Here is a 23261-nt window from a genome sequence, read left to right on the forward strand (position 1 = left end):
CTCCAATTTCCAAATGCTCCAATTTTACTTATTGACAAACCCATTCAAATGATGGTTGGTTGGTTTATGTGGGGTTGAAGGGACTAGACTACAAAGGCCATCAGTCCCCAGATCATACTGGGCTTTGTTACTAACCCAAACCGTATTCACATCAAAGTCCTGTTCATCAGTGCTGTGGACAATAGTTGTGGCGAAACACAACCACTGTTCCATGGCCCTGGGACTTAATGGCTGATGGGTTTGAATTTTGTATGGGGAGAGATGCAGATCAGCAACAACAATTTGTCGCAGTGTCTCCAGGTCGATTCCCACCTGATCTGAAGGTCGTCTGATCTATTTCCTGGAGCTGGTTTGAAACACAGCGTGTGTCTTCTCGATGTTTCAGACGTTTTCACCCTTTTTGGACGACCGACATTGCCAACACTAGCATCACGAACCCTACCCGTTCTCTCAAACTTGCGAATCAAATTCTTGGTTGTTAGCACAATAGGACCGGTTGACTTCTGCTTGAACTCGGTCGCAAATTTCCTTTGAGCAGCAGCAGCTTGCTGTTTTTTCTCGCACAGCAGGCCTTCACAAGCGCTACACGCTCAAACACGCTGTACCGTGACATTTTCTGGTGAAAATGGCCGACAACAACAAGGTGCTTGCGCATGCGTATACCGATTCCCTTCACGCCCCGCGACCAAGCGTGCAGTTTGAACGTCCTAACGGAAACCGTTCAGAAGTTATGAGGATTTTATTTCATATAGTTGAATAATAACAGACTTCAGAGGACAAAAGACTAGGGAAATGTTGCGGAGGGTGAAGTACCTCTGCAAAGGCCACCAGGCCAAGCAGATATTTGTCAAAGATACCCATGGTAAGATCCTGACGAACGATAGTGACATAGCTGAGTGATGGAAAGAGTACTTTCGACAGCTGCTAATTTGTGATGAACCCAAACTGCAGTTTTATTTCCAGTACCCAATTACAGCCGATGAGATAAAAACCAGAATCAGACACCTTAAACAGAATAAGAGTCCAGGTGAAGATGGAATACAGGCTGAAATGATCCTGGCAGGAGGAGAGAAACTTGCAGAAAAAATACACCGACTGATACAGCCAATATGGACCAAAGAAGAACTACGAGGACAATGGAAAACAGCTCTGATATGTTCAATACTTAAGGAGGACAAACTGAAATGTGACAACTATCGAGGAATCGGCCTGCTGAACGTCTGCTATAAGATCCTGTCCAATTGCCTCATACATAGAATTCAGCCAGTGGCAGAATTGGTGATTGGGGAGTACCAGGGAGGTTTCCGGCCAGGACGGTCAACAGTAGATCACATCTTCAGTCTCCGGCAGCTCACTGAGAAACTGGGTGAATATGGTAAAAATTTGCATATTTTATTCGTTGATTTTAAGAAGGCCCATGATTGCATACATCGCAAGAGCCTGCTCAACTGTTTAAGGGAGCTTGGCATAGTAGAGAAACCCATCAATCTGATAAAGAACTGTCTGAACGAAACACGTGCAAAGGTGAAGATGTGAAATCGCGTAACTGAGGAGTTTGAAATTGTGACAGGACTCAGGCAAGGAGCTGAGTTGTCCCCTATCCTGTTCAACTTTGCCCTCGAGAAGATCGTACGCGAGACCTTCCAAGAGAACGAAAGGATTGAAATCGAAGGAAAGAGGCTGGCATCCTTAGCCTATGCAGACGACATCTGTTTACTCTCTAGGTAGGAAGAGGAGTTGGAGCAAATGACCAAAGCAATAAAGGAGGCTGCCAGAAAATTTGGGCTAAACATAAACGAAGCCAAGACAGAGTACCTCGTTATGACCCGTGGTCAAAGTCAGACTGCTGATCATCTACATTCACAGCAGGTTGGAGACCATTCCTACAAGAGAGTGCAAGAATTCAAATACCTAGGGGCACTTTTCTCTGAGAACTCGTCATGTGAAGCAGAGATCAATGCCAGAATACAAGCAGGAAACCGATGTTACCACAGCCTAGCACAACTGCTTCGGTCCAAATATCTCTCCAGACAGTTCAAGATTCGACTGTACAAAACCCTGATCCAGCCTGTTGTTCTATATGGCTGTGAGACATGGAGTATCCGGAAACATGACTTCCATAAGCTTCTTGTTTTTGAGAGAAACGTGCTCCGGAAGATCTTCAGTCCGGTTCTGGATGCAGATGCAGGGGAATGGAGGAACAGGTACAACCAAGAGCTTGAGGAACTATACCAGCAGCCCAACATAGCAGGAACTGTCAAAGCCAAACGAATGCAGTGGGCCAGCCATGTGGCCCGGATGGAGGATCACAGATGGCCTCGGAAGCTCCTGGATTTGACACCCACAGTAAAGAGACCGCCAGGGAGACCCAAGAAGCGTTGGAGGGATGCACTCCATGAAGATTTAAACCAAGTGTCAATAGATATGAACGGATGGCTGATAGCAGCAATGGACAGAAGACAGTGGAGGAGGAAACTTGTAGATGCGTGCGGTCCACTGGGCCTGATCACGTAGTAGTTGTAATAGTTGATTAATTGTCATCCTGTATGTAGGATATTATGAACGCTTGTAATATGTGTAAACTCTGGATGATTGTTTGGTTTTTGTTTAAGTGACAAGTGATACAAAAATCTTAACTTTCTGCAACTCACTTTTTTTTTTTTTTTGCGTCTCTTGACACTGCGGCTGTTATAAGATAGCGACATTTCAGTTTTGTATATCTTACATTAAAAAGACAATCTTAAGAGAATGGTGTTTTCATTCAGTATTATCAACATTTCATGTCCTAATACTGACTGCTTACAGAGTTTGTGACGGTGAGGGACGATTTAATGTGGAGGATGCTAGTACTGTGATTCCATTGACCGGCCGCCATTACATGCTGCCTTAACTGCATATATCACGGTCAATAATAGAACTTGCATGCATTCTAAATTTATTACACGAATTCCAGTGTTTTATACAGAATCATTGCATTCAAACGCCCATACGGGCATTGAAATACCAGTTCACCCTGTTAGCAGTGAATCATCGACCACTGATTATGCCATTTTTTGCTTCTCTTGTTAGTAACCAAATAGTCAACCTTTAACCTTCAAACCTTCCCGTCTCCTCTATCTCTCTCTCTATCTTTGTGTTTTTTTTTGTTTTTTTTTTTTTTACGAAACCTTCGCTTCTACAATAACCTATGAAATCTTTCCATAGGATTTCTATCTCTTGGTTAACTCAATAATAACAAATAAAATCTGCCCTTTGAAATGGATTCTCTTTCTCAATAATAATAAGGGCAATCTTCGCATGCAAATTTAAATGCTGCTTATTAAAAGTGATTTGCTGATTATTTCGACGAAACATAGAATGTGTCGTCGTCGTGGCCCTCAGAAGTTATCTGCAATAACCCACAACTGTTCCTTACCTTTTTTACTGCTACTGGATCGCCATCTGACTGCTACATCGAACTGCGACATGAATATACTTACTCTTATTTACTATACTCTATTAATTGCTGGTGGGCTGTCATAATAAATGGCTGTATTTATTGCCAAAGCTGACGTTATTCTTTAATAGCAAGGCTGACGTTATTCTTTATTTAATTTGACTGAAGTTACGTAATTTATAGTAACACCTTTTCTTGACAACAATAAAACTTTTGCAAAGTTTTACGTTGATGGTTTTTGGGATGGATTATAATCAGTAATGCAACATTGCTGGCAAAAATTAATTACGTTCTGAAAACGCTTCAAATATTTACTGTTACTAATGAAATGATTTTACAAACGTTCAAATGGGACTTACTTTTTACAGTAATCTTACAACTAGCATTGTGCAAACACACCTTCAGTTGTCCTGAGTTTCGCAAAGAAAATAATTCAATAATATTAGTTCCTCTTATGATAATAGTTAGTTGATGCCTCTGTTCATCCGTTTATAATCTCTTGTAAATCATAGCTGGTGGCTGGCAGGCACGCTGCTCCTCTCAACATCTCGCTTCAGACCTGCTACCAACTCGCTTCACATCTCGCTTACTACTGACTTCGGGAGGACGACGGTTCAATCCAGTCTCCAGCCATCCTGATTTAGGTTTTCCGTGATTTCCCTAAATCGTTTCAGACAAATGCCGGGATGGTTCCTTTGAAAAGGGCACGGCCGATTTCCTTCCCCATCCTTCCCTAACCCGAGCTTGCGCTCCGTCTCTAATGACCTCGTTGTCGACGGGACGTTAAACAACACTAACCTAACCTAACCTACTACTGACTTCCTACGAACGCTAAAGTGCGGTCTCTCCTGCCAACAATGCTTTCTGGTGCAGACAATCCCTGCCACAATTACAAAATGTATTAATGAGCGGTCTTTCCCGTTCTTTTCTTAAATTGTATCCATACGCGGTCTCTCCCGCCCTTTTGAAAATTTGTGGTCTCTCTTGCCAACAATACTTTGGTGCAGACATTCCATGCTACCTCAATTATTTCCAACATGACAAATATTAATTATTCCTACTTAATCCTATTAATAAAATATAAACATCTTTCATAAATTGTGGGTTGATAATAGACAAAAGAAATATACACGTCTTACAACCTTTTGTTTGAAAGGAAGAGGAATTATAAGTTCTACGATTGCATCCCATTCTTTTTAACTCCCTATGCACAGTCACTGGCTATCTGGACTGCTGGTGAGACTTTGAAACTCACGATCGATTCTCTGGATCAGGGGGTCCCGGGTTCTATTCCCGGCCGGGCTGGGGATTTTCTCCGCCCGGGGACGGGTGTTGTCCTCATCATTCCATCATCATCGTCATCATCATCATCATCATTCGTGACAGTAGCTAGACTCGACTGTGTAAAAATTGGACAGTGTCGAAATCGGAACTCTGTACGAGCGCTGATAACCGCTTAGTTGAGCGCCCTACAAAGCAATCATCATCATCACCAACGAGTCATTCCTTCCGCTGATTTGATGCGATTTTTTGCAACCATCCACGTTCCGTGTCCGTCAGTACGAGTCTGCCTTCGTCCTCATTTAGCTTCGATTGTTCATTAGCTTTTCCACTTCTACATCAACATCTGCAAGGCGGAGGATACCCTGCACCACTACTTGTCATTTCCTCTCCTGCTCCACCCAAAAACAGAGCGAGGGAAAACTACACTACTGGCCATTAAAATTACCACACCACGAAGATGACGTGCTACAGTCTCGAAATTTAACCGACAGGTAGAAGATGCTGTGATATGCAAATTATTAGCTTTTCAGGACATTCACACAAGACTGAAGCCGGTGGCGACACCTACAACGTGCTGACATAAGGAAAGTTTCCATCCGATTTCTCATATACAAACAGCAGTTGACCGATCTTGCCTGGTGAAAAGTTGTTGTGATGCCTCGTGTAAGGAGGAAAAATGCGTACCATCACGTTTCCAACTTTGATAAAGGTCGGATTGTAGCCTATCGCGATTGCGGTTTATTGTATCGCGACATTGCTGATCGCGTTGGTCGAGATCCAATGACTGTTAGCAGAATACGGAATCGGTGGGTTCAGGAGGGTAATACGGATCGCCGCGCTGGATCCCAACGGTCTCGTACCACTAGCAGTCGAGATGACAGGCATCTTATCCGCATGGCTGTAACGGATCGTGCAGCCACGTCTCGATCCCTTAAACAACAGATGGGGACGTTTGCAAGACAACAACCATTTGCACGAACAGATCGACGACGTTTGCAGCAGCGTGGACTATCAGCTCGGAGACCATGGCTGCGGTTTAATTTGACGCTGCATCATAGACTGGAGTGCCTGCGATGGTGTACTCAACGACGAACCTGGGTGCACGAATGGCAAAACGTCATTTTTTCGGATGAATCCAGGTTCTGTTTACAGCATCATGATGGTCGCATCCGTGTTTGGCGACATCGTGGTGAACGCACATTGGAAGCGTGTATTCGTCATCGCCATAGTGGCGTATCACCCGGCGTGATGGTACGGGGTGCCATTGATTACACGTCTCGGTCACCTCTTGTTCGCATTGACGGCACCTTGAACAGTGGACGTTGCATTTCAGATGTGTTACAACCCGTGGCTATACCATTCATTCGATCCCTGCGAAACCCTACATTTCAGCAGGATAATGTATGACCGCATGTTGCAGGTCCTGTATGAGCCTTTCTGGATACAGTAAAAGTTCGACTGCTGCCCTGGCCAGCACATTCTCCATATCTCTCACCAATTGAAAACGTCTGTTCAATAGAGGCCGAGCAACTGGCTTGTCACAATACGTCAGTCACTACTCTTGATGAACTTTGGTATTGTGTTGAAGCTGCATGGGCAGCTGAATCCTGTACACGCCATCCAAGCTCTGTTCGACTCAATGCCCAGACGTAACTAGCCGTTATTACAGCCCGAGGTGGTTGTTCTGGATACTGATTTCTCAGGATCTGTGCATCCAAATTGCATGAAAATGTAGTCACATGTCAGTTCTAGTATAATATATTTGTCCAATGAATACCCGTTTATCATCTGCATTTCTTCTTGGTGTAGCAATTTTAATGGCCAGTAGTGTACTATATTTATGCCTCCACATGAGCCACAATTTTGCTTATCTCGCCTTCGAAGTCCTTACACGAGAGGAACATTGGCTGCTGTAGAATTGTTCTACAGTCAGTTTCAATTGGCAATTCTCTAACTTTGCTCAATAGCATTCCGCGAAAATAATGTCGTGTTTCCTCCAGAGAGGCCCGTTCGTGTCTTCCTTTAACCCGACCTGGTGCGGGTCCCAAACACTCGCGCAGTACTCAAGGATGGGTCGCACTACTTTTTCATATGTGGTTTCCTTTCATAGATGAGCTACACTTTCGTGCAATTCTCCCATTTAACCGAAGTCGACAATTCGCTTTCCTTACTACCGCTATAACGCTCGTTCCATTTCAAATCACTATCGAGTGTTGTGGCGCGATATAAAACCGACATAACAATGTCAAGCAACACAACTAATAATGCAGTATTCGAACATCATGGATTTGGTTTTCCTACTCATCTGCATTAACTTACATTTTTATACATTTAGAGCTAGCTGCCATTCATCATACCAACTAGAAATTTTGTCTAACAAGGGAATGGTCAGACTTATGCCGATGAGAGTGGCAGGAGGCCCGTCTCATATTTCTATCTTACTCTGAGTTATTCGATTTTCCTCTCTAATTGCATGCAGTGAAAATTTGCTATTCCTTCACACGCGGACTTCCCACACAGCGTCTCTCGTCACGCAGGTGGTCCGGTGACAGATGGGTTCTGCTGATCTTGAAAGGGTTAAGCCGACGTGTGTGAGGGAGCCGAGTGGATGCTTTCCAGACGACAACATTGTCATAAGAGCGGGGGCGACACGCCCACAGGGGCCTGAAGGAGCGGCTGGGCTAGAGATTCCGTTACTTCGCAGAAACTTAGTGAAAACACTTTCTGGCGGGATACCAGCGAGGCGTGGGAATGACTTGTGTTCCCAGGCAATCTTGGCGGGCAAATTCCCGCGTTTTCTGCAGAATCGTAACTGTGATTGGCTTGCTCAGGGCATAGCTCCGTGACGTAGCAAAATCGGCGCAGAAATTGGCGCCAAGAATCTCTATTGGTGGAATGGTAGTGCTTCGGCAATAGAGTGGAATTTTCCGCCGGTTTTCGAGTTGCTGATTGGAACGTTTAACCACGGCCACTGTCGTGGGGGTGGGAATGTTCTGTGTTCGGTTTGTACAGTTGCTCTTCAGGAGTCGACTCTCGCCTTTCGGTCGGAGTAGGTTACATGACTGAGCTTTTGCTGCTCTGGACAGCCTGCCTTCCGTTGGCTGTCTAACATTCTTTCATTTGATTGTATCTGTTTGACGAAGTTGCTGAAGTTTCGAGTTCAACGTAACTTTCTGAGTACATTTGGCAATTGAGCATCCTGTGTACAAGCGGCCTATGATGTCTGTCTTGGGCAGTTTTGGCTAAAGTTGACTGTATCGGAGTTACTGTGTGACTTCGCTTGCTAAAATCACTCACTGTACCGTCAGTGATTGTATGGAAGGCCTTCTTCATCTCCCTCAGAGGCGTATTTGTGTTACTAGGGAGTCTTTAGTCTGGAACAACCAGACCAGGAGAATTTGTTTCAGGCTGTACTCACGACATTATCATTACCACGACGGGACGTCGAAGCAACCAGCCATCACCTCCGGTATGCCAGATCGTGTCCTTGCACTTAAGAAGACAGCTTGGTAATGTACATCCGCAGCACCGGCAAAGCAGGCAATTTTGTTAGGTGATAATCAGAGCTCAGCAGAGCGCGCCTGTTCGTCTTTTCTAACTTTGTTCTGTCTTTGGTGTTCATTGTCTGAGTTATCACTACTGTAGCAGCAATTAATGTTAAGATTTGAGTTGCAAGGAATTGGCTCCACATACCACTTGGTCATAAATGTCACAATCTAGTTTATGGACAACTTCACCTTCACAGCCTTTATTTGAGTATCCAATGTGATGTACTGTAAAGGTTTCGTGTGTTTTGTTTATTAATTTGAGTTTAGTCATAATAAATCAAATTGTTATTTTGGACGGAACTTTCATTCTGTTAGTCGGTAGAGCAGCCCTTTCATTTCTCACTTCATTAATGAAACTTTTCTTAATTTCTATCCAATTAAATTATTGCAGGTGCCAAACTCTTTTCTACTCCACTTGCAGGGTCGATTACAGTCAGTTCGCGTTTCTTCTTAATCCATGTGCAACAGCGAAAGTAGGAGTTAGAAAAGGGGGGGGGAGGGCTTAGAGCATCATTTCCATATGAAGATTCGAGAAGAATTTAGTATTAAATACACTGCTAGCCCCAGCACCTCGCATCGAAACATGTACTGATTTTTTTTACCACTGTTAATTTTACGTAAATTGTAGCTGCTGAAATGATCTGGAAGTCACCTGACGAAATAACGAAAACGACTGTTTTTTTCCCCTTCTTGGAGCTTGCTGTGAAAGCTGACCACCCCTGTGCTCTCATGGCCGGGAAATGCGGCAGTCATGTCGCAATGTTCACGAAAGAGGAAAATCGCTACAAGGTTTTGGTGAAAATGGTAAACTAATATTCGTTTTTTGGGGTGCAACTCCTTTCCATTTCTGGTACGTATTTAGAAACATACCGTCCTGACGCTAGTTCGAGTTTTGAAAGATATTCTTACATCTACATGTATACTCCTCAAGCTACTTTACACAGAACATTCGTTCTCCCCTCACAGATGATAGCGAACCCTTTAAATCTTTCGCTGCTTCCTGTGCACATATACAAACAGACGCCAAATGAAGCCATCAACAGAAAACACGTGTGAAGGCTATGTGATGTGCGAAATGGAAGCTACAGCTCTAGACGAGCTTGTACAATTAAATAGCACAGACATGTGGCTAGAAACGAGTGAAACACTTTATATTGCAGTCTGCGAATCCACAGACGGCAAAGAAGGTGAAGAAAGTTGTACTCATGAGGACTCTTCAGGTGATAGTGCCACGTATAGTCCTCCGAAAGCAAATCCAGAACTAAAATTACCTTATCAGACAAAGAAAAAGCGGCGATGTCCTGGTTCAATGAAAGTGGTAAGAAACGCCTACGTGTCAGTACGGATCTAAATACACTGAGGCACCAAAGAAACTGGTATAGGCTAGCGTGTTCATATACGGAGATACATAAACGGGCAGAATACGGCGCTGCGGTCGGCAACCAGTTCACGAGTGTACCATGAATATCAGGTATCCGGTAGAACATCAAATCTCCGACATCGCCGCGGTCGGAAAAAAATCCTGCAATAACAGGATCAACGACGATGGAAGAGAATCGTTCAACGTGACAGTAGTGCAACCTGTGGTGTCACCGCCAGACACCACACTTGCTAGGTGGTAGCCTTTAAATCGGCCGCGGTCCGTTAGTATACGTCGGACCCGCGTGTCGCCACTATCAGTGATTGCAGACCGAGCGCCGCCACACGGCAGGTCTAGACAGACTTCCTAGCACTCGCCCTAGTTGTACAGCCAACTTTGCTAGCGACGGTCCACTGCCTACTTACGTTCTCATTTGCCGAGACGATAGTTCAGCATAAACTTCAGCTACGTCATTTGCTACGACCTAGCAAGGCGCCATTATTCAGTTACTATTGATATTGATATTGTGAATCATGTACCGTCAAGAGCGACGTTCACCATTAATGGATGAAAGTTAAGTATTCCACCAGCTACGTCCGTTTTTTTCTAAATTCTAATTTCCTTGTCATGTTCCAGACCTCACGCCAGCCTGCGTGAGCTAAAACGCGTGCATTTCGGCCTCCTTTAATAAAACGGTGTTGGCTCTCTTCCGCAAATAGCTGCAGATTTCAATGCTGGATCATCAGCAAATGTCAGCGTACGAACCATTCAACGAAACATCATCTACATGCGCTTTCAGAGCCGAAGACCCATTCGTGTATCCTTGATGACTGCATGACACAAAGCTTTATCCCTCGCCTGAGCTCGTCAACACCGTCATTGGACTGTTGATGACTGGAAACATGTTGCCTGGTCAGACAAGTCTCGTTTCAAATTGTATCGAGCGAGTGGACGTGTAGAGGTATGGAGACAACATCATGAATCCATGGATCCTGCACCTCAGCTGGGGACTGTTCGAAGTGTTGGAGGTTCTGTAATGGTGTGAGACGTGTGCAGTTGGAATGATATGGGACCCCTGATACGTCTAGATGCGACTCTGACAGGTGACACGTACGTAAGCATCCTGTCTGATCACCTGCATCCATTCGTGTCCATTCTGCATTACGTCGGAATCCGGTAAAACTTCAAATCTCCGACGTTGCTACAGCCGGAAAAAGATCTTGCGAGAACGGGACCAGGGACGGCTGTAGAGGAACCTTCAACGTGACAGAAGTGCAATGATTCCACAAACTGCTGCAGATTTCAGCGCTGGGCCACCATCAAGTGTCAGCGTGCGAACCATCCAACGAAACATCATCGGTATGGGCTTGATGACTGCACATCACAAAGCTTTGCGCCTCGGCTGGGCCCGTCAACACCAACTTTGGACTGTTGATGACAGGAAACATGTTGCCTGGTCAGACAAGTCTCGTTTCAAATTGTATCGAGCGAGTGGACGTGTAGAGGTATGGAGACAATGACATGAATCCATGGATCCTGCACCTCAGCTGGGGACTGTTCGAGCTGTTGGAGGTTCTGTAATGGTGTGGGACGTGTGCAGTTGGAGTGATACGGGACCCCTGATACGTCTAGATGCGACTCTGACAGGTGACACGTACGTAAGCATCCTTTCCGATCACCTGCACCCATTCATGTCCATTGTGCACTCTGACGGACTTGGGCAATTCCAGCACGACAATGCGACCCCCACACGTCCAGAGTGTCTCCAGGAACACTTCCGCTGACCACCAAACTCCCCAGACATGGACATTATTGAACATATCTCATGTCTTGCAACGTGCTGTTTAGAAGGGATCTCCATCCCTTCGTACTCTTTCGGATTTACGGACAGTCCTGCAGAATTCGTGGTGTTAGTTCCCTCCAACACTATTTCAAGCACTAGTCGAGTCCATGCCAAATCGTGTTGCGGCACTTCTGCTTGCTCGCGGGGGTCCTACGCGATACTAGGCAGCTGTATCAGTTTCTCTGGCTTTTCACTATAAATATTGCTTTGTCAGGTTTTAACTGAATTCTACAGATGAAAAAGGAAGTCACTGGACTACGTAGAAGTCGACTGACAATTGCGACAGAGTTAAATTTGCGACTTTTGAGCTGTTTACCGAAGACCGACAAAAGCTATTTGGTGTCATACAACTGCACGTGGTTGGTAGTTAACTACTGCCAACACGATAGCCGCTAAAGAATTTAAGCTTCTCAAAGTTGGATTAGTTACTTCAACAGTTAACCTTAAAATGTGGTTGTTGTTGTTGATGTGTTCTTCAGTCCTGAGACTGGTTTGATGCAGCTCTCCATGCTACTCTATCCTGTGCGAGCTTCTTCATCTCCCAGTACCTACTGCCACCTACATCCTTCTGAATCTGCTTAGTGTATTCATCTCTTGGTCTCCCTCTACGATTTTTACCCTCCACACTGCCCTCCAATGCTAAATTGGAGATCCCTTGATGCCTCAGAACATGTCCTGCCAACCGATCCCTTCTTCTCGTCAAGTTGTGCCACAAACTTCTCTTCTCCCCAATCCTATTTAATACTTCCCCATTAGTTATGTGATCTACCCACCTAATCTTCAGCATTCTTCTGTAGCACCACATTTCGAAAGCTTCTATTCTCTTCTTGTCCAAACTATTTATCGTCCATCTTTCACTTCCATACATCGCTACACTCCATACAAATACTTTCAGCAATGACTTCCTGACACTTAAATCTATACTGGATGTTAACAAATTTCTCTTCTTCAGAAACGCTTTCCTTGCCATTGCCAGTCTACATTTTATATCCTCTCTACTTCGACCATTATCAGTTATTTTGCTCCCCAAATAGCAAAACTCATTTACTACTTTAAGTGTCTCATTTCCTAATCTAATTCCCTCAGCATCACCGGACTTAATTCGACTACATTCCATTATCCTCGTTTTGCTTTTGTTGATGTTCATCTTATATCCTCCTTTCAAGGCACTGTCCATTCCATTCAACTGCTCTTCCAAGTCCTTTGCTGTCTCTGACAGAATTACAATGTCATCGGCGAACCTCAAAGTTTCTATTTCTTCTCCATGGGTTTCAATACCTACTCCGAATTTTTCTTTTGTTTCCTTTAGTGCTTGCTCAATATACAGATTGAATAACAACGGGGAGAGGCTACAACCCTGTCTTACTCCCTTCCCAACCACTGCTTCTCTTTCATGTCCCTCGACTCTTATAACTGCCATCTGGTTTCTGTACAAATTGTAAATAGCCTTTCGCTCCCTGTATCTTACCCCTGCCACCTTCAGAATTTGAAACAGAGTATTCCAGTCAACATTGTCAAAAGCTTTCTCTAAGTCTACAAATGCTAGAACCGTAGGTATGCCTTTCCTTATTCTTTCTTCTAAGATAAGTCGTAAGGTCAGTATTGCCTCACGTGTTCCAGTGTTTCTACGGAATCCAAACTGATCTTCCCCGAGGTCGGCTTCTACTAGTTTTTCCATTCGTCTGTAAAGACTTCGTGTTAGTATTTTGCAGCTGTGGCTTATTAAACAGATTGTTCGGTAATTTTCACATCTGTCAACACCTGCTTTCTTTGGGATTGGAATTATTATATTCTTCTTGAAGTCTGAGGGTATTTCGCCTGTTTCATACATCTTGCTCGCATAGCCGATTATGTGGACAAAGCCCACATTAACGAACAAGCTGGATTTCGACCAGGAAAATCATGCTGTGGCCAAATCCTTAATCTCACACAGTACATCGAAGACGGCTATCAGAGAGGAGAAGTAACTGGGGTCGCATTTCTGGATCTCAGTGCTGCATATGACACAGTTAACCATAAGTTGCTTACCCAGAAAGTGTATAATGTCACTAAGGACTACACCCTTTCTACACTCCTGGAAACTGAAATAAGAACACCGTGAATTCATTGTCCCAGGAAGGGGAAACTTTATTGACACATTCCTGGGGTCACATACATCACATGATCACACTGACAGAACCACAGGCACATAGACACAGGCAACAGAGCATGCACAATGTCGGCACTAGTACAGTGTATATCCACCTTTCGCAGCAATGCAGGCTGCTATTCTCCCATGGAGACGATCGTAGAGATGCTGGATATAGTCCTGTGGAACGGCTTGCCATGCCATTTCCACCTGGCGCCTCAGTTGGACTAGCGTTCGTGCTGGACATGCAGACCGCGTGAGACGACGCTTCATCCAGTCCCAAACATGCTCAATGAGGGACAGATCCGGAGATCTTCCTGGCCAGGGTAGTTGACTTACACCTTCTAGAGCAGGTTGGGTGGCACGAGATACAGGCGGACGTGCATTGTCCTGTTGGAACAGCAAGTTCCCTTGCCGGTCTAGGAATGGTAGAACGATGGGTTCGATGACGGTTTGGATGTACCGTGCACTATTCAGTGTCCCCTCGGCCAGTGTAGGAGATCGCTCTCCACACCATGATGCCGGGTGTTGGCCCTGTGTGCCTCGGTCGTATGCAGTCCTGATTGTGGCGCTCACCTGCACGGCGCCAAACACGCATACGACCATCATTGGCACCAAGGCAGAAGCGACTCTCATCGCTGAAGACGACACGTATCCATTCGTCCCTCCATTCACGCCTGTCGCGACACCACTGGAGGCGGGCTGCACGATGTTGGGGCGTGAGCGGAAGACGGCCTAACGGTGTGCGGGACCGTAGCCCAGCTTCATGGAGACGGTTGCGAATGGTCCTCGCCGATACCCCAGGAGCAACAGTGTCCCTAATTTGCTGGGAAGTGGCGGTGCTGTCCCCTACGGCACTGCGTAGGATCCTACGGTTTTGGCGTGCATCCGTGCGTCGCTGCGGTCCGGTCCCAGGTCGACGGGTACGTGCACCTACCGCCGACCACTGGCGACAACATCGATGTACTGTGGAGACCTCACGCTCCACGTGTTGAGCAATTCGGCGGTACGTCCACCCGGCCTCCCGCATGCCCACTATACGCTCTCGCTCAAAGTCCGTCAACTACACATACGGTTCATGTCCACGCTGTCGCGGCATGCTACCAGTGTTAAAGACTGCGATGGAGCTCCGTATGCCACGGTAAACTGGCTGACACTGACGGCGGCGGTGCACAAATGCTGCGCAGCTAGCGCCATTCGACGGCCAACACCGCGGTTCCTGGTGTGTCCGCTGTGTCGTGCGTGTGATCATTGCTTGTACAGCCCTCTCGCAGTGTCCGGAGCAAGTATGGTGGGTCTGACACACCGGTGTCAATGTGTTCTTTTTTCCATTTCCAGGAGTGTATGTTCGTGAAATGCATGCTACAGAACAGACGCTACTATGTAACCTTACAATCTAAAAACAGCCGATGGAGGACACAGAAAAATGGACTTGCACAGGGTAGTGTCTTGTCTCCAATATTATTTAACATCTATACCAATGATCTTCCCATCAGCCATCAGACACGAATGTTCATATATGCTGATGATGTAGCAGTGGCCACACAGGATAAAACCTTTGAACAAGTGGAGGAGAATCTCACAGGAGCCTTAACAGAACTTGCTACCTATTACGACGGCAATAATCTCAAACCAAACCCTAGTAAATCTCAAGTATCCGCCTTCCATCTTAGGAACAAACAAGCCAAACGGAAACTCTGAGTCATGTGGCAAGGGGAAGAGCTGAAACATACAAACAGCCCAAAATACCTGGGAGTAACATTGGACAGAGCACTTACTTTTAAGCAGCACTGTCACAACACTAAAAAAAAGGTCTGTGCCAGGAACAACATACTGCGGAAGCTAACAGGTTCATCGTGGGGAGCTCAACCACATGTTTTGCGCACCACGGGTCTGGTGCTGAGTATCTCAGCAGCGGAATTTGCGGCGCCAGTTTGGAGGAACTCTGCTCACACTAAGCAAGTTGACGTCGCCGTAAACGAAACTGTACGTATTGCCACAGGATGCCTCAAACCAACTCCCACAGACATCATTTATCCCGTCATAGGCATAGCACCACCCACTATCCGCAGACAAGTAGCCGCCGAGATAGAAAGATCAAAACAAATGAATGATCCCCGACACCCGTTGCATATGCACCGAAAACAACGTGTCCGGCTGAAATCCTGCAGGAGTTTCATTGAAACTACTGAAGAGCTCGCCACCAAGCCCGCCGCAAGGCGGCTATCTCTTTGGGAAGAAATGGTGCCACACTCCACAATGGAACTACTTGAGGAGGGATCTGCAGGATTTCAACTACCGTTTACAACTTGGAGGTCATTAAACCGGCTGCGTACTGGAGTAACTGGGTGCAAATCAAACCTATTTAAATGGGGCTACAGTGATAGCGATAGGTGTGAATGCGGAGCAATACAGGACTTGGACCACCTACTGATTTGCCCAGATATGTCTATAACATGCACTAAAGATGATATTTTGACGGAAAAAAAACCAGATGGTAGAGTTTTGTCAGGACTGGCTCTCCCAAGGCTGGCAGTAGCTCCAATGGAATGTTGTCTACTCCGGGAGCCTTGTTTCGACACAGGTCATTCAGTGCTCTGTCTAACTCTTCACGCAATATCATATCTCCCATTTCATCTTCATCTACATCCTCTCCCGTTTCCATAATATTGTCCTCAAGTACATCGCCCTTGTATAGACCCACCTTTCTGCTTTTCCTTCTTTGCTTAGAACTGGGAACACATACTAAGTATTAGTTCGCTATTCGGTCGTCTAGAGGACAACGCGGTTAAGTCAGCTATAACTCTACACTCCAATAGGCCTCTCCATTGAGACGTCTGCACTTGCGATGGCATGTCGCTACGTGCAGCGAAACGTGAGCCACATCTCATGCATGTCCCATTACCATCGCGAGTAGTCGAAGAGATTTCCATTGCACGATCTGAGATGTCAGTATGCACGTCACCCATGTTCCATTACGATCACGAGGAACAATGCACCCTGTGCTGTTCTGAAACGGATTTCTGCAGCACCTGCGAGGCTGAGTCGGCCGGCAATTAGATCTTCGCTGGACCACAGGTACAGAGAGGGATCACACCAGCAGCAGTGAACACATGCATGTGAAGTCCAGAGGATGACTAAGGGTTTATTTAGATAGACGTGTGATGTCAGTATAACGCTCGAACGTAGAGATGACTTTGACATGCTGTCGGCGGCGGTGTGAGAGTGATGGCTCATGCTGGCTTCTGTCTTGCAATGGCTTGCAGCGGTGTCAACGTGAGTGCAGCCTTGGAGTGTCTGCACTTTACGAATAGGGCTTCGCACCCATTTGGTCGCATCAGCAGCGGTGCCTAGGTGATCACATATTTCGAGAGGAATTTCTCAGGTGTCAAGTATAAAACGAACTTGAACGGATGTCATGTGACGTCCGCAACGACCAAAACAAAACGAGATGGGTAGAGCGTCTGCCATGTAAGCAGAAGATCCCGGGTTCGAGTCCCGGTCGGGGCACACATTTTCATCTGTCCCCGTTGACGTATGTCAACGCCTGTAAGCAGCTAAGGATGTTCATTTCATTATAATTTCATTCATTTTCTGTTCATCTGTGTCTATACTTTAATTAATCACAGAATAAACCTTTTCTATTTTAACTAATCACATTGACGATCTGTCTTTTTATTGTACAAAACGCTCGTTTTCGTCGAACACCGCCGGCATGGTAGCTCAGCGTGTTCGGTCAGAGGGCTAGCTACCCTCTGTAATAAAAAAAAAACTGAGTTAACGCATCAACAACGAACTAAAAAACGGGTGCCTTTCGACGTCCGCCCAGAGCAGATACAACGAACGAAAACGAAAAAAAATGAGATTGAAAAAAAAAGATGGATAGAGCGTCTGTCATGTAAGCCGGAGATCCCGGGTTCGAGTCTCGGTCGGGGCACACATTTTCAACTGACCCCGTTCTCGTATGTCAAAGCCTGTAAGCAACTAAGGATGTTCATTTCATTTTAATTTCATTCATTTTCTGTTCATCTGTGTCTATATTTTAATTAATCACCGAATAAACCTTTTCTATTTTAACTAATGACATTGACGATATGTCTTTTTATTGTACAGTACGCTTGTTTTCGTCGAACACCACGTCCAATTTTCAAATTTTGTTTCTTTTTTTTTCATGTGTCTGAAGAGCGTCAAATTGTACCCGGTGACAACACAACCCGCTGCCCGGGAGATGAAATAACAACGAAGAAAAATGAAACCCTACGAGTCACAGACGTTATTAGACGTCCTTAGACAAAGTTGGACTGGTCCTGGAAATGAATCAGTCCTAATATCAGATTATTTCGAGGAGTGCTACACATATTTAAATCAAATTTTGAAACTGTGGAAAAGGAAACTGAGAATGTACTACTGATTGCAACTTGGGAATATTGGCACTGTGGTAGACTGGAAATTGCAATGATCTACACACAATAATTTTCTCTGTTAGTTTCATGTCAAATGCCTTCCACCGCCGGAAAAATTCTCTATCTAAAGGGTGAATTACGTTCGTCGTGCCGGGTGGAATCTGACGTATCTGGGGGACTGATGACCTTAGCTGTTTAGTCCCCCTTAAACATCTCAACAACCACCACCATCTGACGTATCTCTACTTCTTTGTCAGGGTGAGCTCAAAGTACAGCGTTTAATGAAACACCACTTTTGTATGACCTGACCACGAATCTAGAATGAGAAGAGATTTCTTCCCGCAGAACGGAAGAAAAGTATGACGCATGAAAACTGTAACGTTTGATTTCACATTTTTCCTGCACTCGATACGCGTACCAAAAGACTGTCTGTGTACGGCATTGTTCTTTTGTCGCGTGGTCCAAAACGTCCGGCTGATTCTTGAAGACATAGCTGAGGCAGCAATGGATAGTCTAGACTAATTATGGGCATTATAGTGTATGAATGTGACTGCATTCGTGGACTACGCAGTCGCCGGTGTATGTTTTTCCCCTTTAAATGACGGTGTTATTTTTGCACGCATTTCTTTTTAAAAACCGGACTGATCTGCATTGTAAACGTAAGATTCACTGAAAGTAGCGAGTTGCAAGGGCAACAGTCTGGATGATTGACTGATCTGGCCTTGTAGCAATAACCAAAACGGTCTTGCTGTGCTGGTACTGCGAACGGCTGAAAGCAAGGGGAAACTACGGCCGTAATTTTTCCCGAGGGCATGCAGCTTTACTGTATGATTAAATGATGATGGCGTCCTCTTGGGTAAAATATTCCAGAGGTAAAATAGTCCCCCATTCGGATCTCCGGGCGGAGACTACTCAAGAGGATGTCGTTATCAGGAGAAAGAAAACTGGCGTTCTACGGATCGGAGCGTGGAATGTCAGATCCCTTAATCGGGCAGGTAGGTTAGAAAATTTAAAAAGGGAAATGGATAGGTTAAAGTTAGATATAGTGGGAATTAGTGAAGTTCGGTGGCAGGAGGAACAAGACTGCTGGTCAGGTGACTACAGGGTTATAAACACAAAATCAAATAGGGGTAATGCAGGAGTAGGTTTAATAATGAATAGGAAAATAGGAATGCGGGTAAGCTACTACAAACAGCATAGTGAACGCATTATTGTGGCCAAGATAGATACGAAGCCAACACCTACTACAGTAGTACAAGTTTAATGCCAACTAGCTCTGCAGATGACGAAGAAATTGAAGAAATGTATGATGAGATAAAAGAAATTATTGAGGCAGTGAAGGAAGACGAAAATTTAATAGTCATGGGTGGCTGGAATTCGAGTGTAGGAAAAGGGAGAGAAGGAAACATAGTAGGTGAAAATGGATTGGGGCTAAGAAATGAAAGAGGAAGCCGTCTGGTAGAATTTTGCACAGAGCACAACTTAATCATGACTAACACTTAGTTTAAGAACCATGAAAGAAGTTTGTATACATGGAAGAACCCTGGAGATACTAAAAGGTATCAGATAGATTATATAATGGTAGGACACAGATTTAGGAACCAGGTTTTAAATTGTAAGACATTTCCAGGGGCAGATGTGGACTCTGACCTGTAGATTAAAACTGAAGAAACTGCAAATCGGTGGGAAATTAAGGAGATGGGACCTGGATAGACTGACAGAACCAGACGTTGTACAGAGTTTCAGGGAGAGCATAAGGGAACAATTGAGAGGAATGGGGAAAAGAAATACAGTAGAAGAAGAGTGGGTAGCTTTGAGGAATGAAGTAGTGAAGGCAGCAGAGGATCAAGTACGTAAAAAGACGAGGGCTAGTAGAAATCCTTGGGTAACAGAAGAAATATTGAATTTAATTGATGTAAGGAGAAAATATAAAAATGCAATAAATGAAGCAGGTGAAAAGGAATACAAACGTCTCAAAAATGAGATCGACAGGAAGTGCAAAATGGCTAAGCAGGGATGGCTAGAGGACAAATGTAAGGATATAGAGGCTTATCTCACTAGGGGTAAGATAGATACTGCCTACACGAGAATTAAAGAGACCTTTGGAGATAAGAGAACCACTTGTATGAACATCAAGAGCTCAGATGGAAACCCAGTTCTAAGCAAAGAAGGGAAAGCAGAAAGGTGGTTCTATACAAGGGCGATGTACTTGAGGACAATATTATGGAAACGGGAGAGGATGTAGATGAAGATGAAATGGGAGATATGATATTGCGTGAAGAGTTAGACAGAGCACTGAATGACCTGTGTCGAAACAAGGCTCCCGGAGTAGACAACATTCCATTGGAACTACTGACGGCCTTGGGAGAGCCAGTCCTGACAAAACTCTACCATCTGGTTTTTTTCCGTATCCGGATGCACCAATTATATCTTCCCTTCCCAGTAATTAGCAACGTAGTTTGCTTTGTCATTGACTTTCAAAATATCATCTTTAGTGCATGTTATAGACATATCTGGGCAAATCAGTAGGTGGTCCAAGTCCTGTATTGCTCCGCATTCACACCTATCGCTATCACTGTAACCCCATTTAAATAGGTTTGATTTGCACCCAGTTACTCCAGTACGCGGCCGGTTTAATGACCTCCAAGTTGTAAAAGGTAGTTGAAATCCTGCAGATCCCTCCTCAAGTAGTTCCATTGTGGAGTGTGGCACCATTTCTTCCCAAAGAGATAGCCGCCTTGCGGCGGGCTTGGTGGCGAGCTCTTCAGTAGTTTCAATGAAACTCCTGCGGGCTTTCAGCCGGACACGTTGTTTTCGGTGCATATGCAACGGGTGTCGGGGATCATTCATTTGTTTTGATCTTTCTATCTCGGCGGCTACTTGTCTGCGGATAGTGGGTGGTGCTATGCCTATGATGGGATAAATGATGTCTGTGGGAGTTGGTTTGAGGCATCCTGTGGCAATACGTACAGTTTCGTTTACGGCGACGTCAACTTGCTTAGTGTGAGCAGAGTTCCCCCAAAATGGCGCCGCAAATTCCGCTGCTGAGATACTCAGCACCAGACCCGTGGTGCGCAAAACATGTGGTTGAGCTCCCCACGATGAACCTGTCAGCTTCCGCAGTATGTTGTTCCTGGCACAGACCTTTTTTTAGTGTTGTGACAGTGCTGCTTAAAAGTAAGTGCTCTGTCCAATGTTACTCCCAGGTATTTTGGGCTGTTTGTATGTTTCAGCTCTTCCCCTTGCCACATAACACGGAGTTTCCGTTTGGCTTGTTTGTTCCTAAGATGGAAGGCGGATACTTGAGATTTACTAGGGTTTGGTTTGAGATTATTGCCGTCGTAATAGGTAGCAAGTTCTGTTAAGGCTCCTGTGAGATTCTCCTCCACTTGTTCAAAGGTTTTATCCTGTGTGGCCACTGCTGCATCATCAGCATATATGAACATTCGTGTCTGGTGGCTGATGGGAAGATCATTGGTATAGATGTTAAATAATATTGGAGACAAGACACTACCCTGTGCAAGTCCATTTTTCTGTGTCCTCCATCGGCTGTTTTTAGATTGTAAGGTTACATAGTAGCGTCTGTTCTGTAGCATGCATTTCACGAACATAGAAAGGGTGTAGTCCTTAGTGACATTATACACTTTTTGGGTAAGCAACTTATGGTTAACTGTGTCATATGCAGCACTGAGATCCAGGAATGCGATCCCAGTTACTTGTCCTCTCTGATAGCCGTCTTCGATGTACTGTGTGAGATTAAGGATTTGGCCACAGCATGATTTTCCTGGTCGAAATCCAGCTTGTTCGTTAATGAGGGCTTTGTCCACATAATCGGCTATGCGAGTAAAATGTATGAAACAGGCGAAATACCCTCAGACTTCAAGAAGAATATAATAATTCCAATCCCAAAGAAAGCAGGTGTTGACAGATGTGAAAATCCCCGAACAATCAGTTTAATAAGCCACAGCTGCAAAATACTAACACGAAGTCTTTACATGCGAATGGAAAAACTAGTAGAAGCCGACCTCGGGGAAGATCAGTTTGGATTCCGTAGAAACACTGGAACACGTGAGGCAATACTGACCTTACGACTTATCTTAGAAGAAAGAATAAGGAAAGGCATACCTACGTTTCTAGCATTTGTAGACTTAGAGAAAGCTTTTGACAATGTTGACTGGAATACTCTGTTTCAAATTCTGAAAGTGGCAGGGGTAAGATACAGGGAGCGAAAGGCTATTTACAATTTGTACAGAAACCAGATGGCAGTTATAAGAGTCGAGGGACATGAAAGAGAAGCAGTGGTTGGGAAGGTAGTAAGACAGGGTTGTAGCCTCTCCCCGTTGTTATTCAATCTGTATATTGAGCAAGCACTAAAGGAAACAAAAGAAAAATTCGGAGTAGGTATTGAAACCCATGGAGAAGAAATAGAAACTTTGAGGTTCGCCGATGACATTGTAATTCTGTCAGAGACAGCAAAGGACTTGGAAGAGCAGTTGAATGGAATGGACAGTGCCTTGAAAGGAGGATATAAGATGAACATCAACAAAAGCAAAACGAGGATAATGGAATGTAGTCGAATTAAGTCCGGTGATGCTGAAGGAATTAGATTAGGAAATGAGACACTTAAAGTAGTAAATGAGTTTTGCTATTTGGGGAGCAAAATAACTGATGATGGTCGAAGTAGAGAGGATATCAAATGTAGACTGGCAATGGCAAGGAAAGCGTTTCTGAAGAAGAGAAATTTGTTAACATCGAGTATAGATTTAAGTGTCAGGAAGTCATTTCTGAAAGTATTTGTATGGAGTGTAGCGATGTATGGAAGTGAAACATGGACGATAAATAGATTGGACAAGAAGAGAATAGAAGCTTTCGAAATGTGGTGCTACAGAAGAATGCTTGCCACATCCTCAGTCAGCATTCCTTTTTGTTTGTTTTGAATGACCAAATTTGCATTTGACTTCAGGAATTGTGTTGATCCATGACAACACTCATCCACACACTGCTGGCCAGCCCCTTGAACAATTCCAGTGGGACATTTTCAATCATCTGCCGTGCAGTCCTGACCTTGCACCCAGCGACTTTTTCCCTGAACTGAACATTTTTTGAAGAGGGTACTGCAAAGCTTGTGCACAGGTACGATACATGTCTCAATCTTTTTGGTGATTATGTTGAAAAGTAACCATAAGTGTACAAAACTTTTGGTAATAAAATAACTGTTTTCTATGAACTTGTCTTTTATTTATAGCCTATCAGAGGTTG

General features: G+C 44.7%; 1 protein-coding gene across 1 annotated transcript in view; it reads left to right on the forward strand.

Annotated features, from left to right (window-relative positions):
- The first annotated feature begins 625 nt into the window (after window positions 1-625).
- The window catches only part of LOC126291515 (transmembrane protein 50A-like), a 33632-nt gene continuing 10996 nt past the window's right edge, over window positions 626-23261 (forward strand). Inside the window, exon 1 of the mRNA XM_049985020.1 lies at window positions 626-657. Coding sequence (XP_049840977.1) covers window positions 626-657 — 32 coding nt within the window. The remainder of the gene's footprint in view (window positions 658-23261) is intronic.

Source organism: Schistocerca gregaria, chromosome 9 (genome assembly GCF_023897955.1).
Source record: "Schistocerca gregaria isolate iqSchGreg1 chromosome 9, iqSchGreg1.2, whole genome shotgun sequence".
Classification (NCBI taxonomy): Eukaryota; Metazoa; Arthropoda; class Insecta; order Orthoptera; family Acrididae; genus Schistocerca; species Schistocerca gregaria.